The 15,904-nt window shown below is 38.8% G+C and overlaps 1 protein-coding gene across 1 annotated transcript in view; it reads right to left on the bottom strand.

Moving 5' to 3' along the window:
* Positions 1–1,445: 1,445 nt before the first annotated feature.
* GRIN2B (glutamate ionotropic receptor NMDA type subunit 2B) overlaps positions 1,446–15,904 on the bottom strand; it is a 307,343-nt gene continuing 292,884 nt past the window's right edge. Inside the window, exons 11-13 of the mRNA XM_081958742.1 lie at positions 13,797–13,984; positions 8,166–8,404; positions 1,446–4,244 (exon numbers count right to left, since the gene is read on the bottom strand). Coding sequence (XP_081814868.1) covers positions 2,346–4,244; positions 8,166–8,404; positions 13,797–13,984 — 2,326 coding nt within the window. The 3' untranslated portion in view covers positions 1,446–2,345. The remainder of the gene's footprint in view (positions 4,245–8,165; positions 8,405–13,796; positions 13,985–15,904) is intronic.

Here is a 15,904-nt window from a genome sequence, read left to right as displayed (position 1 = left end):
GGTGAGGTTTAAGATGATCCATTGCCATTTTCTAAACATGAGGAAAAATGTGACAAGTGTGATTTAGAAAGAGGTATTCAATACATGCAGTTTTCTCTTATTATTTCCCATTTGTAATGGTATAGGCCAGCATAAAAGCTACTTCCATATACAGAGACTGAAAACTGTTGGGGAAAATGCAACAACTAAAAACCCATATCCTCTCAAAACCTGAATATTCACGAGAAGAGAAGCACTAGTTTTATACAAAATGCAATAGAAAAAAAATCTCAATTTACAAATGAGATGAATGCCTTCCCAAGTGCCCTTTGTTAAAGGATTCATCAGTTACTTTGTGTGCTGCAGACTGCTAGGAAAGTAGCTTTTTTTTGAGAGGGACAAGGAAAACGAAGTAAAGGGCATTCTGCTCTTCCAGACATCACTCCTTCCACAACCTAATAAAGTTCAAGCCCATATTTATCCTCTCTACCAAAAGACAGTGCCTTCCAATGGCTTCAATGCAGCAATATATATTAAAAACATAAAGCCCAAATGGGGGGTGGATGAAAGGACATGAAAGGAGAATCAGTTGCAAGAAATGTGGCTCAAAAAAGGAACAGCTGCTTCCAGAGTTCAGAGCACAGTTCAGAGCTTATGCCTCTCCATTTATTCAGTCCAATTGTAATCTGACAGCTCTTTCAGAAGAGATACTCCTGCCCTCTTGTTTTGGTAGGAAAGCAGATCCAACAGATCCAGGAAAAAAGTGAGATGTTTTGCCACATATTTGGGAGGCAACAGTTAGCCTGTTGCTCTTACCTGAGGGTTCCTGATGGAAATGAAACAATCTCACTTTAAGTAGTTTTACTCACATTTCCAATTATTCCTCCTTGAGAGAAAAAAACTGCTGCAAGCAATACTGCATTACACCGAGAAGAGGTCCAGAACAACTCTAATGCTGCTAAATAATACTACTTTTCCTGTTTAGCATCTCCTGGCCTCCTCTTAACTTTCCTGCTACCTTTGCTTTCTGATTCCCCACTACAGCAACTGTGGGAACTGGTATTTCATCTCCTCATGCCCTGTGGAAGACAAGCCATAGTTCCACAACACTATAGTTATCAAATATAAGTATATATTCAATAAATATACATATACACATAGTATGAGTTGTGCTGGTCCTATTCTCCCCCCCACCACCAGCACCTCCTGCACTTTCTATTCAACTCCAACAGCAGAGAAAGCCTTTTTTTTTTTCCTGTAGTCTCTCCAAATCTCCTTTTGCAAGAGAAACAAGGATGTGGCAGTTGAGAAATCTCCCTTCCACATTTAATTCATTAAAATAACAGTGGAGTTTATGGAGCTGCCAGCCTTCCTTTCTAATTGTTCAGCCTTTTTATTCATCCACATTGCAGAGGCTTGTTCTGCTGGGGTGTGTAAGAAAAATACTTCAGTGATGTTACATTGGTTTTATTTTTTTGTTGTTGTCTGTATTTGATGTAAATCATTATTTAAGAGAGCTGTGTACAAATCAATTCACATCCAAAAGTTTATGGTTTCAAAATTAACAATGAGTTTTCATCAGTAGAGAAAATCAGACAGATTCCCCACCCTGGGATCCCACCTTTCAATTTTCTCAAGACTCTTGGTAAAAAGTTTCCTGGTCTCACTTGTCCTAGCTGTAATTTCAGCCCATCCTTCAGAAATGGCCTTGCTGGACTGCCGTAACTGAACTTCCAAGCAGATCTCCACACCTCCTTTTTCCACAAGATATATTGCATTCCAGGATCTAAGTATCTACGCAACTTCAATTTTTACCCTTTCCCTAAAGTCTTTATAAAAGAACTGAATGTATTTCATTAAATAAATTCCACATTAGCTGTATCTCACATTTTTTAAAAAGTACAAATGTAAAAAGAACTAATCTTTCTTTCCTCTGCTATTTACCATACATGGCATCTTCATATCAATACTAACCATCCCTGTTTGTTGCTAAGAAAACCCCAATTCTGTATTGGGGTATTGCACCTACCCATGTGCTGACCTCACCTGATCCATGCCCTGTCTTTCCAACTGTGAAAACACAAGCTAAGCTAGTAAGCTCTGACATGTGATGGTCAGGAATGGAAATGTGTAGTAGGGAAATGAAAAGAGATAATTAGGAGTTCAGGTGTGGGGAAAGAAAGAAGTGGCACTTCTCATCAGCTCTGCCTAAGCAGAACTCCAATATTCCACTTTTTTTTGTTTAAAAAAGGAAAGAAACAGTAGCAGAAGAGTAGCAAATGGGAGCTAGGACTAAACCCACCACTTGCTCCTCCCATGCTTTGCATTTCCTGCACCATCCCCTCCCATGCTTTTTTCCCCATCACTCAGACATCAGATTCAATACTAGAAAGTTTCTCATAAACATGCCCATTGCTAGAGCCATTGAAAGCCCTGGGGTTTTTGTTGTTAGGCACACAGGGGTTGGACTGGTTCCCTATACAGATGTCCTTCTGGAAACGGGCTGGCACAGCTCCATGAAGAGCTGAGACCACTGGCTTGTTGGTGGTGACAATGGCTCGGAAGTCTGGCCTGGCCTTGGGCCCTGCTGCCACCACAGGCTGCCTGAAGAAATAGGATTTGCTGCCATGGAGCAAGCACTGGTCATCCCCAAAAGTGGGGATGAAAGGGTTTTGAGTGACCCGATCGGGGTAGAGAGACTTGCTTAGCATATAACCACCACTAATGCCAGGATTGTTGTGGTGGTGGTGGCTGGTGGCAGGCAGTGAGGACTTGTTGTTGGCAAAAGTGGACTCGCTTGCTGGCATTTCAAACATATGAGCATAAGGGCTTCCCTCCAAAAAGCGGCCTTTGTCCTTTAAGCTCACACTGCGTGGGGCCAAGGCTGCTTCTTCCTTCTGCAGATCCACAAATGTGTCATAGGAGTGCTGCCGGCGGAGCTTGTTGCGATTCTTTTTCTGCACCTTGGAGGCAGAGTTGGAAGGACTCTGAGGGTACTTGGTGGTGGAGGTGCTGGTTGCCACTGGCACAGGAGCAGATGGCTGATCCAGCTCTTGAAGGGAGTTGTCCTCACTGATATCATAGAGGTTGCCTGCCTTCTTGCAAGCTTCACACCGGATGCATGGCTGACGGGTGGAGTTCTGCCCCACCACAGCTGGGGTGTAGTTATGCAGCTTAGATGGGCAACTGCGGCAATAATTAGACCCTGGCCGTTCCTCCCAATCAAGATTGGCAAGGTTTTTTTCCCATGGCACTGGTACCCCACTCACAACACTGTGCTTGTGCTCATTGTTTACTCCAAACTCCCCTGACCCATGTTTGTGATGGGTCCTATTTGAACACGTCCCTGTTCCCCCTAGAGTGTCACGCTTAAAGTCATCTCCCCGTTCTTTATAGATATCTGTCAGATCTACATGTTCCCAATGTGGTGAGTTTTCCTTAGCCCGGAATTGGTCCAAATAGAAATCCCTTAGCCCTTCCTTGTCTCTAAAGTAGCGCTTGTGGTCAGGAGAATGGGGACGCCGTCGATAGGCCAGTTCAATCTCATCGAATTCTCTCCGTGATTTAGCTGAGGCTGGGCGTTTCTTTAAACTATCTTTATATTGCTGTTTTCTCCGCTTTGCTGCGTTGCCTTCGATGTTGCCATATGTTACCGTATGAGTGGATATGTCTGAAACATCTGAACGGATTAAATCATCATGTGCCCCTCCACCACTATATCGATCACCCTTGAATGACAGCTTGCCATAAAGATCACCTAACTGGCCGTGCTTGGCTGGTGGTAAACCAATATCTAGTGGCTTTTTACTGATGGATCGAGACTGGGAAGAGAAGGGTGGATTATCACAGTCATATAGTCCATCAATAGAACTGGCACTACCAATGCTATGGGGGCGATGATGATGATGATAATGGTCTTGATAAACATTACTTTCTTTCAGTTGTAGATTGCCGAAAGTCCTTTCTACCTCACTAATATAATCACTGAAAAGATTCTCCTCACAAGGCGGGTTATTATAAGACTTGCAATCAGAGTGGGTGAAGCTACGGCGATGTTCAGAGATATCATAAACTGATGATTCACGGCGGATGAAATCCAGGGCACTTTGTGGTGATCCATTGACACCTGAAAGGTTAGCCATGTTCTTTGCTGTTCGGAGCAGACGCAAAATATTAGAATGGGTATTGTTCATGGTGGCAGTAGGAGAATTCATAGAAGAATGATGGTCTTCAATAGCCACTCCATGGATGCAGCTGTAAATACCCTGAAATGGGAAAAAGAGGGGGGGGAGGTTAACAGAGAAGCTTAGCAGAAAATCTACAGAATTGGAAGTTGGGAAAATGTCTTTTGGTAAATAAGATTTTATCTTTCAAGGTTTCTTACGGTATCACTTTCAATTGGGCAACCTACTTCCTTTGGAGTTGTTCTCATTCTGCTTGCAGAGAAATGGACCACTTGCATTTGTATACATTAATTCAGATCATTAATCCTTTTGTCACTACTACAACCATTATTTCACTTTTTACTTTTAGTTCCTTTATATTTGGGGGATCTATTTATTTACAAGGTTTGCTAGAGCATCAATCAAAATTATTCTGGTTAATGTACAATAATAAAGGAGTAAAAGAACAAGACAAGAAAAACGCGAATACTTAGTATGAAATCAGAAAGCCAACCAGAATCAATCTATAAACCAAAACCTCATTGAAATAAATTGGCTTTTAATGACCTTCAAAAATGTATGAAGGGCTGCACCAAAGTGAGATACAGGGACAGTATATTGTATGAAGAGAGGATCACCTAAGAGGCAATCCCTCACCTGTGTTATTTGCATGTAGTGGGTGACTTAGCAGGCCCTCTCTTAATATTTGGACTGGATGGGCAAAATCAAACTTGAAAAGAAGTCTCTGGTGTATCCCTTACTACAATACACTGTATAAAGCTTTATAAATTATTGAGTCGAAAAATCAACTGATTTTAGGATTAGAAATAAACAGATTGTCTTGACTAATCAAATGTGGTATTTTGCCCAGGTACCTTACAAGTTAGTTTCAAAGGTACCACCAATTTCAGGATATTGTGGTAGACAAGTTGTGAAATGATCAAAAGTTTAGACTGTCATCAAGGCGTCTTGAGCAAGGAATGTCCATATATCAGTATGCTGATGATTTACAGTTATATGCCTCTACTTCTGCGTAGCTAAGCAATCATGTTGATGTTTTGGTGTTTGGAGACTATGGGGACCATAAGTAACAACAGCTGAACCATAAGTAATCTTCAGCTGAACCCTGAGGATTAAATGGCACTGAGTTTTGGAGCCTTCTGGAGCTGAAACTTTACTGTCTTTGGCAGGTAGCAGTCATATATAAAGATATCTTTTGAACAGCTTCATGGTGTGTGCCAGTTGTGCCTTCCTGGACTATAAAACTTTACAACTCAGTTTGGTCACATCCAGTATGGACTATAAAGCATTCTACATTGGTCTATCCTTGAAGAGCATCTGAAAGCTTCAGCTGGTGCAGAGTGCAGCTATGCAGATATTATGTATGTCCCTAGGATGGTGCACATTACACCTATGTCCATGACCTGCACTGGCTACCAGTTTGCTTCAGGGTCCAATTCAGGTTGCCTTTTTTGCTATGGCCCTTACCTTCTGAACATCATTCCCCCTGAGGAGAGGCTTGCCCTCTGGAACACCATTAAAATGTGGTTCTTCCATAAGCCTTGGGGATGCCATGGTGAGCTTGCAAGGTGGCTACTTGATGTCAAGTGATTGTTTTTTCCTTCAATATGGGGTTTGTTTTTCATTCATGTTTGAATGTCTTTTTATTGTCATTATGTTTGTATTCTGTCCAGTCATGTTTTGTGAGATAGACTGCAATATTAATTTGATACATATGTACGTACGTACGTACATTCTTGGCACACCAGCTAAATGTTCCCCTAGACAGAACTTCTAGCTGCTGCTGTAGCAGGAACCAAATCACAGATTATCTCCAGGGTAATGCAACCCTATCAAGGGCTGATGTTACTGGATACTCATAATGTCAATTGACCAGCAGTAACTCTGTTTGGCAGGAATTAATTTGAATTTGTTTCATCTTATCCAGTTTATGACAGCCTTCAAGCATCAGTTTAAGACCTCAATAGATTTGTTTTGGATCGGATACCACTATTAGATTACTTCTCTCAGAAATTTCATATAGGTGTTAAATAGTGTGGGAGAGGAAACTGAGCTGAAATGTCATGCCACATGAAAGCACTCAAGCAACCAACTTGACCAATCTTTGACTAGGAACCAGAACTGCCCACTTGAGTAGAAGTAAAACCTTTGTAAATGGTGCCTTTGTTTTGAAATCCTTGCAGATAGCCCCAAAATACCAGGGTTGAGAGTATTTAATTCTGTTAAGAGATCTATGAGGACTAGAAAGGTATTAGTACCTCCATTCATTTCCCAATAAAGACTGACTACTAGAACGAACATTATTGTTTGGTCTCATGGGTCAGCCCTGAATCCTGATTAAAAGGGATCTAGATAAGATGTTTCCTCCATGATATTATAGAGATGAATCTCTGTCACCCTCCCAACTATCTTCCCCAAACAGAGAAGACGGACGCTTGGTGAAAGTTATCAAAAACAGAAAAATAGTTTCCTTCGCTTTCAGTACATTTCAGTGAGTGTGACATTTTTTTTTTGTTACATTAACATTGGCTCATTTTAAACATGGTTGCAAATATTCCGGTAGATTAGAAGTTCTGCTCAAAAATGATCTTAAAACATACATTTATTTCCAATATCTACTTTGTTGTTCTTGCCAGGAATGTTGTTCTTGATTTACATGTGGCATATTTCATTTTTTCTGAATAATAAAGTCTACCACTGCCTACCATTATCTTGTTACCTCTTTCAAAATATTACTACTAAAATGGACTAAAGGATTACTCTGAAGCTCAAGATACCTTCAATTCCGTTGTCTCATACATTTATTGAATGATGAGACTGGTAATTGATCTATGGTCAATTGATCTATGATCTATTTATCTTCTGATTCTGTTTCAAGGTGCTCCTTCTTACTTGTAATACCCTAAATGAGGCCAACCTTACACTTTGTAGATGTTCTTGGGTACCGTCCTGAGATTTGTTCATTCAGGAATCAAAAACTGTCAAGCCAAGTACAATGTATTAATTCACTTGGCAAAATCTCCTGTCCCTCTGCTCAGCCCAGTTTTTCTTATTCATTTGGATCACAGCTTGTGACCTACAAAGTCATACTTGCTCTACTCCTTCCTCAGCAATTGTGACAAAGAAAACAGAACATACTGTAACACTGTATATAACATATCTTTCTCAAGCAAAATTCATTGCCATCTTTTGTTCAATATCTGAATTTGACTTTTCAGGTTACATAATGTGATATCTTAAATTATTTTGAATTAACTTTATAATTTTATAATCAAAATGAGATATACTTTAAAGCTGAGTGAATTTACAACTTAATAGTTTAAGTTTAAAATATTATTTCAAAATTATATTTGATGAAGTTTCAACTAATTTACAATATGAAAGCATTTGCAGGAATATTTAATTTTTAATGAACATTAGAAGAGCTATGTACGGTAGGATTAAAGCAATGGTATATCTAGTCCAGCATTTTGTATCTTATAGGGATCAACTAACTACCTTTTCCATTACATTGCATTTTCATTATCCTTGAGAAAAAAAGTGCTATTAAAATTGTTTGAAAGTACGGTGATTTGTATTTAATGCTCCTGATTACCTTTGCAGGAATGAAAGGTTCTGCTAAAAAGGAGAAGACTCCTTTCAGCTATACTCAGAAGTACAATGGATACAAGATATCTCTCTTTTTTTAGGCAAGGGGTATGCAACCTATGGCCCAAGGACCACATGCAGCCTCCCAGGGCAGTGAGTGCTACTCCATTGGCCATTCATAAATTGTTATCAAACCATGATTTTAAATGTGACAGAGGAAGGATGCTCTTAAATTCATGAAGATTAATTATAGAGGCAATAGTTTTGCTTTAATTTACTTCCTTTCTCCATTTCTTTGATCTAGCTCTATCCAATTTCAAATGCATGCTCAATGATCAAATGTCACCCCCAGTTTTATATTGGACTAAATGCACCATTGTATTGTAATCCCTTTATTTGATTGAATACACTCACCCTGCTAATGGAGAAGACAACGCCAGGCTTGCCAGAACAGACCCCCATGAAGCAATGGCGAAATTGCCAATAAAAGAGGTGTTCAGCGATGAAGGTGATGAGACTGAGGGCCATGGCTGCTCCCAACATATAGAAGACTCCTGCCATGTTGTCAATATCCAGCTGACTACTCATTACCTCATTCTTCTCATTGTGACAAATCCCAGTGAGCCACAGAGCTTCTAGTTCCTCCATCTCCCCTATAAAAGAGTTGGGGAAAAATGAAACATGAAATCCATTTGTGTGTGTGAGAGAGAGAGTATGAGTGAGTGAGATAATCAGAATAATAGAGACTTCTATTTTTAACTAATTTTATTTGGTATTTTAAAGCATTCTTAATGACAAATATGCTTTGCAGTCTTCATCCCTGTGACTCATAAAGCTTCTTTTCTGAGATTATTCCCCGTTTCCCATGAACTGAGGGGGCTTATGGTGACTTTCCATATATTATTTGTGAACACACAGCTAAAGGTGATCAAAGATTCATGTCTGTGAGGTTATAGCTGAATCTGCAACCTGATAAGACTGGCACTTATGTTGATTTTTAAAGGGGGAATGGCAGAAAGGGTGAACAAAAAAAAATAACCCTTAACATATTCCAATAACTACAAATAACTACAACCTTCCTTATATTGCCCTCCTTATAAATTACATAACATGGTCATGCAACATTCAATACTGTTCAGTTAGTCTCTTCGTCTGCTTGAATAGTAAATTGTTTAATAGCAGCTGTTTTTTTAAAAAAAAAAAAGATCATAAAATTGCATATAACAGGTGCTGTATTTGGAGTATTCTTTATATACTTTAATTCCTTATCAGTCCAGTGCCAAATGGCATCTTTGCAAAGTAATGACCTCAAATTTGTGGTGTGGGCAACTACATTGGGAATACATTTTGAGACATAATTTACCATTCCCATGATCCTCTGAACTTCATTTTGGCATGTCAGTTTTGATACATCTGCAACCGCTTTTCCTTTTGTGTGGAAAAAGGTCTAGTTTAATGCCATTTTTTGTTAGTACATCTCTCAGATACTGTATTTCTTCAAGGTTTGCTTTTGTTCAATTTTCAATGTCCTTGAGATTTTCCAATGCTGCCCCCTCTGCAGAGAGGTCCAGCCTATTTAAATGGTCTTCCCCCAGTGACTGATGGACTCAGGTTCCAGGGGAAGATGGGGGATATCCCAGTCGCTCTGTTGCATGGTCTTGTGGAGACTCTGGCTACAGCCTTGAATCAGAAGGTGGCTGGAACCCTGGACAAGATCTTGTCCATCACCTTCTTGACACTCCTGCCATTCATGGAGAAGTTCAGGGTATTGAAAAGAGCCAAGAAATGGGTAGAATGCTGCTGAAGGGAGACAAAGAATGAATCCTACTGACCATAGATGAGAGCTGCTAATTAAGGCCTACCTCATGGTAGTAAAAATGGTGAAACATCACTATTTCTTTGCATTTATTGCATCCACAGAGTCCTGCCTGTTGGTCGTGTTTAAGGTCACCTGGTCCCTCCTCAGGAAAGAGGGCTCAAATGAACATTTATAGGGCCACACAGAGGAATTTGTCCAGCACCTGATGGATAAAATTACTTGAATTCATTCTCAGTTAGATTCCTGTGGAGCAGGTCCAAGGAGCATATTTATCTAGTTATCTGGTAGCACTTTTACCCTGTTCGAGGAAATATACAGGGTCCTCAGGGCTGCTAGTACAGCTACTTCTTTATTAGATCCTTGCCCTCCTGGTTGGTAAGAGTCACCAGGAGGATCACTTTGGCTGGTGAGGTCCAGGAGAAAATCATTTTCTGCTGTGGTCTCCACCTTCTAGAATATTCTCCCATCACCTTCTCAACCTTCTGGAATATTCTCCCATCAGAGATGAGATCCTCCCCCACACTCCTGACTTCCAGAAGAGCCTAAAAACTTGGCTCTGCCACTTGACCTGGGGCTCTGCCACTTGACCTAGGGGTAGCTGGAGAGGTAGACAAGATTCTCACTCCTAGATTGCCCATCATCTTGATTCTTAACTTCTTATTCTAATTTTAGCACTTTTTAAAAGTTGTATGATATTGTAAGCCACCTAGAGTCACTGTATTAGTAGGATCGGTGGCACAGAAATTTAATACATAAATAACCTGACTTTTCCTAGTATCAGTTTTAACTGGTAGTTGTGTTCTTCTATGGTGATTCATACAAGAATGTCATTTGTGTATAGCACTGTTGCTTGAATACCTACCATCAATTTTGTAAGGTATAATAGAAGATTTCAAAGAGCAGACTGTGCCATAGTACATTTACCCTGTGGTAATGTATCTGGGTGTGTACCAGAACTGAAATTTCAGGTATTTAGAAAATATATTTGTACCACCATTTCTTCTATCACAATGTCACAATGCTCTCTTTGGTTTTTTTTTTTTTTCATTCAATCAATCAATCATGTCTGATTGTTGGAAATTCTTCACAAAGTTTTTCAGAAGTGGTTTGCCATTGCCTCCTTCCTAGGGCTGAGAGAAAGTGGCCTTCTCCAGATGGTTTTGTAACTAAGACAGGACTAGAACTCACAGTGTCCTGGTTTCTATCCTGAAATCTTAACCACTACACTGAACTGGTTCTCAATTTATTTTCTTTGAGTATACTAGTTAATTATTTTAAGTACAGGCAAATTCTCAAAATCCATGTTTCTTGCAAACAATAATCAAATAATAGATCCACTTAATCTGAAGTTTATTCTTCATTATGGCAAATAATTATTATTGCTTCAGTTCCGCTTTTGTTTTTGTTTTCAATACTGCTTTTATATTATGCACTGTATGTGTGTCTCTCCTAAGAATAATGGATGCATTCTTGGAAGTATCACAATATTATAAAATACAACTTTATGCTCAGTTCTGTTCCTAAAATGCTTTTACTTAATCATGGAGGATTTTTTTTCTGTAGTAATTCTATATTGATGATATTGATAGTTAACTACTTGTAAACTGTTACATGTTTTTAGGACCATTATGGTGCTTCATGGATTTAATAATACTCTTTTTACATAATACATGGGTTTTTTTTTTCATTTCAACATGAATTCAAACCACTCATTGTGTCTACTGGATTCTTATATGATTGTAGGCATAGGTATTAGATATGTCATTTTTTGTACCCATGATCAACTGCTAGACTGCACCAGTAACAGTTATATAATTGATTTACTGTTGTTGATTAAACCTAAGAAGAAATTATCTTCTTTAAATTCATGCTATTTTTAAAATTGTTTTTGTACTTTTGCACATTTCAGCCATGTAATTATACTTTCTATATTTATGACATTTTGGCCATTTGCTGGACACTATTTACAGGTATACTTCCTTCTCACTTAATTATCGCCTAGGTTTGCCTTGTTTTGAGGGGTTAGGGTTTTGTTTGTTTGCTTTTTGCTTCCTGGTTTCTTTGCTAGAGCCAAAATTATATTTCTGACTGGATCTGCTGACATCATTCCATAAGTCTTGATCACATGTGATGGTGAATAATGGACTATGAATTATCAATAATTATCAACTACGAGTGAGCAACCTCTGCTCTTTGACTTATATCAGTAGCATTTTCTATGGACATTTTGCTGTCTAAGTAACTGGTCCTCCATTATCTTGTTTCTTATAGTTCTTATTTGATCTCTGAGTATTCAGAAGCTTCAAGGGTTCAGGTAACTATTGAATGCAATGGTCCAGGTAACTTTGGGTATACCACATATGCCCATGTTTCACCATTGCTTCCCATCTGCACAATGTCTATATCAAGGCCTTATGTTCAACCATGTTACTTTAAATATTGTGTTATATGCATTATATTATAAATAATAAGCCTTGTCAAAATAGATAATTTACACAAGCTAAAGTGAAACCAATAAAATTTATAAGTAACCATTTTCTATGCAAATTGAATAGAGACTTAATTAAAATAATGTTCCACCACGCAGTCCAAGTATATTTATTTTAGATACATATAATCTTCAGATGGACAACTCTAGGTGTAAACCAGACAACTAGAGATTTTAACAATCAGCCCTATCCCCCTGTGTTTTCTTCACTTCTGCTAGCACACCTTTGTTACTTGAATGACATTGACTCAAAGCAGCGACAATGCAAGCCAAACACTTACATAGGGTATTCCTTACCCTATGTAAAAGACAAAGTTTATTTTCCTCACTTGCTTCAGAGACAGGTGAACCTCTCATTCCAATGAGTGCATCAAGTATTTAAGGGCATTGGTATTTCTGTTGGGGTTACTGCATCCAATGGCCTGTGTATCCTAGCTCACACTTCATCTGACCCAGCTCAGGGGGAAAAACCCTTCAAATGCAGCTTTGCTAATATGCTACTTTATAACACTCAGGATTTGCTGGGAAAGAACGGTGTATCTATAAATCTGATATGGAACTATTGAGAGATTTACAGTTAAATTTCTCAATGCACTTCCTTATACATTAAGAAATCAACTCCCCTTGCCACTGGGTCTATAGCAGGCTATCAGGAAAATATTTTACAAAGACACATGCACACAAATATATCTTGCCAGATACAAGAATGCAGAATGGGGGTGGGGGTAGAGACAACTGCAAACTAATTTAACTCATACAGTACACAAAGCCCTGTGGTAAGATACTTCACTATTGGCAGATTTGAAGCAGAGAAATTGCTCATTGATAAGCAATCTGTATTTAGTTATTGGCCAATTCTGGCTAAGCAACGTTTGACTGAAGATTCTTGTTCATCAAATTCCAAACCTCAAGCACTTGGATAATACCACGCTGAAAACATTTTCAAACTGCAGATCGAGAAAAAAAAACTGGAGGAGCTGAGGATTTGTTTTAAAATGTATTGAGCTAATTGGCAATTGGGAAGATAGAAGATGTGACAGAAATCATTAACTTTAATAGCTGAGTAATCTTATTTATATCTACACCACATGCAACATAGTCCTCCTGATTATAAAGACATCAGTAGTTTATTGCACATTTTGTTGATGTTCTATAAGTACAACCAAATCCAGTATTACTCCAAGATTGCTGATTCTGTTCTATGCTTACTGCTTCTTACATCTTGTCTGGGCTTTGCATATCGTTCACTCAAAAAGGAATCACATGATGGATATGTATGTATTTATGTGCTGCCGAGGCTGGGAATACTTGTTGGAGTTCCTGTCGAATATGCCAAAATGATTTGACTGTCTTTGACATAAATAGCATGTTTACCTTTTAATGTCTTAATTCTGTATTCATAATTACGAAGTATATTTATTTTATTTCATCCTCCCTCCTAACTTCTCTGGGTGACAGTTAGGATACAAACTTAGAAAATATAGCTTCTGTATCTTTTGAGATTTCTGAAACGCCTCCTAATGATGTTTATGACTACAAGCCACTTTGGTAATTGCCACTGACATGTGGAATTGTAAATCTCTCAAATAAATAAATGGCTGTAAAACTAAACATTCACGATGATGCAGTGGGCCAGAGTCTTTGAAATAGTGTTTTCTATTAGGTTAAAACACTGGAGGGTTTAATGGAGTAATCTTAGTAAAAAATATCTTTTTTCTTCATTATCCAAATTACTCACCATCGCCAAAAAGCTGTAAAATTGCAAGATCCACTTGCCGCTTCCAGCCAGAGTTCTTCTGGATGGCAATGCCGTAGCCAGTAGAAGCAAAAACCTTTCCGCTGCCAATTGTCACTAGCTTGCAGCCTTCATCTCTGCCAGCCATATAGTTTAGCACAGCAGCATCATAAATAAAAGCATCCAGTTTCCTACAGAATGTCAAAAACCCAAAAAGGGGGAAAGAATAACAGAAAAGTGTACAAAATCAATCCACCGTTTAGAAATCAACTGTGAGAAAGAATGAATCCAGGTAATACACATATTTACGCAGAACTAAAATTAGAGTAGTCATGAGATCCATGCACATGTTTCCAGAATCTTTCAGTCTTTAACGATATCTTCATAACCCAAGCAAGAAAATGTCTTCCACTTCTCTCCATAACTCAAAGCTGAAAACATCTTCATTCAATTGACTATAACATACCCTTCCTTAACTGTGAGAATCATGTAGCAATATTTCGGCAACATGCCTAGGAAAAGTACACAGTGATTAAAGCAGCAAAGCATACCATTTCCCGATCAAACAGCTGGAGAGATGGTGTTAAGCAAAATGTAATTACTCAAATTAGATTTGGCCGGGACCCCTGCTCTTGTGAAGAGTCCCCTGAGCATCTTTAAATATGACAAGTGGTTGGAGATCATGTTATATCTCAATATAAGGGCAGAAATGTAAGCTTTATATGGCCCAAGTAATCTCATCATGAAGATGGTGCTGAATATTTATAGACAGACAACTTCTGTCACCAAATCTAGGATGAAGATGGAGCAAATCATTCTGTTTTTATTTTTTAGAGTCTTCAATCCCCGAAAACAATGGATTTTATTCTGGCACTTTCCTAGAGAGTCAATTTTTTGAAAAATATGTAGAGAGCAGGAAGGGAAAGGCCTCCTTCATTTTCCCCCACTTTTCTTTGTTTTCCCATCTTTTGTTTTAAAACAATACCTTTGGGGACTAGTGGTGGCACTAATTTCTCTTTGCCTCATTTAGTGGTCAGTCTTTTTGGAAGAGTGGGTCTCATGCTGTTGCTTTTAATGTGCCCCCAAAGTTCATGAATGTTTGCGGGGCACAGATTAAAGGGGAATGTTTGATATGGTATTATTTAATACTAGTTATATTTTGGCAAGTTGTTGAACCATTTGACTGGCTCAGTTCACATTTCATTATTATTCACATATTTCCATAAGGCTTTCATATTTATCCCAGTGGGACACTTTTGGCTATAAACAGCATAAAACATCTTAACTGGGCCATAAAACTTGGCTCTGCTTTTGGTCTTTATTTCATCCCAGCTCCCTCTTGTTGACAGCTTGTCAAAGAGCTGCTTGGTGAGCGGCAGTGGAGTGCTAGCAGAGTGGGGAATGGTGCTTCTGGTAGTCTGCCAGTGAGTTCTCTGACAGGTCTATTTCTCTCTGTAGCTGCCTCCTCCTCCTCCTGGGATTTTTCCCATGTGCATATATGTCCCCCAGGAAGGTATATTTTTCTGTTCATGTGTGTGAACTGGATTTCACATAGCAGTAGCACTCAGACTTATATACCACTTTACAGTGCTTTACAGTCCTCTCTAAGCGATTTACAGAATCAGAATATTGCTCCCAACAATCTGGGTCCTCATTTTACCCACCTCGGAAGGACGGAAGGCTGAGTCAACCTTGAGTCTGGTGAGATTCGATCTGCCAAACTGCTGGCAAACGGTGATCAGCAGAAGTAGCCTGTAGTACTGTACTCTAACAACTGCGCCGCCACGGCTCATCCTAATAACAATGTGGTGGTGTGGCCAAAATATTTATCTATTTGAATTTATAAAGTGTGTTGTTCTTTGAACAGATGCAATAGACAGTTTGCCCAGGATCAACACCAGAAAATATGCCAGCCCAATTCTTCGGTACTTCCTTATTTTCTCTTCATTCCACTCTGCGTTCCTTATTTCATACTACTGATCCTCTTACTGCATTTGACTTAAAGGGATATAAACATTTATACTTTAAAATTTCCCCATTTCTCCTCTAGACAATGGTGTGGAATGGAATGCATGCAATATTTTGGTAAAAGGAATATTTTGAAGAAGTGA

The sequence above is a fragment of the Natrix helvetica genome, assembly GCF_964273705.1.
Source record: "Natrix helvetica genome assembly, chromosome: 6".
NCBI classification, from domain to species: Eukaryota; Metazoa; Chordata; class Lepidosauria; order Squamata; family Natricidae; genus Natrix; species Natrix helvetica.
This window is presented reverse-complemented; position numbering and strand designations above follow the sequence as displayed.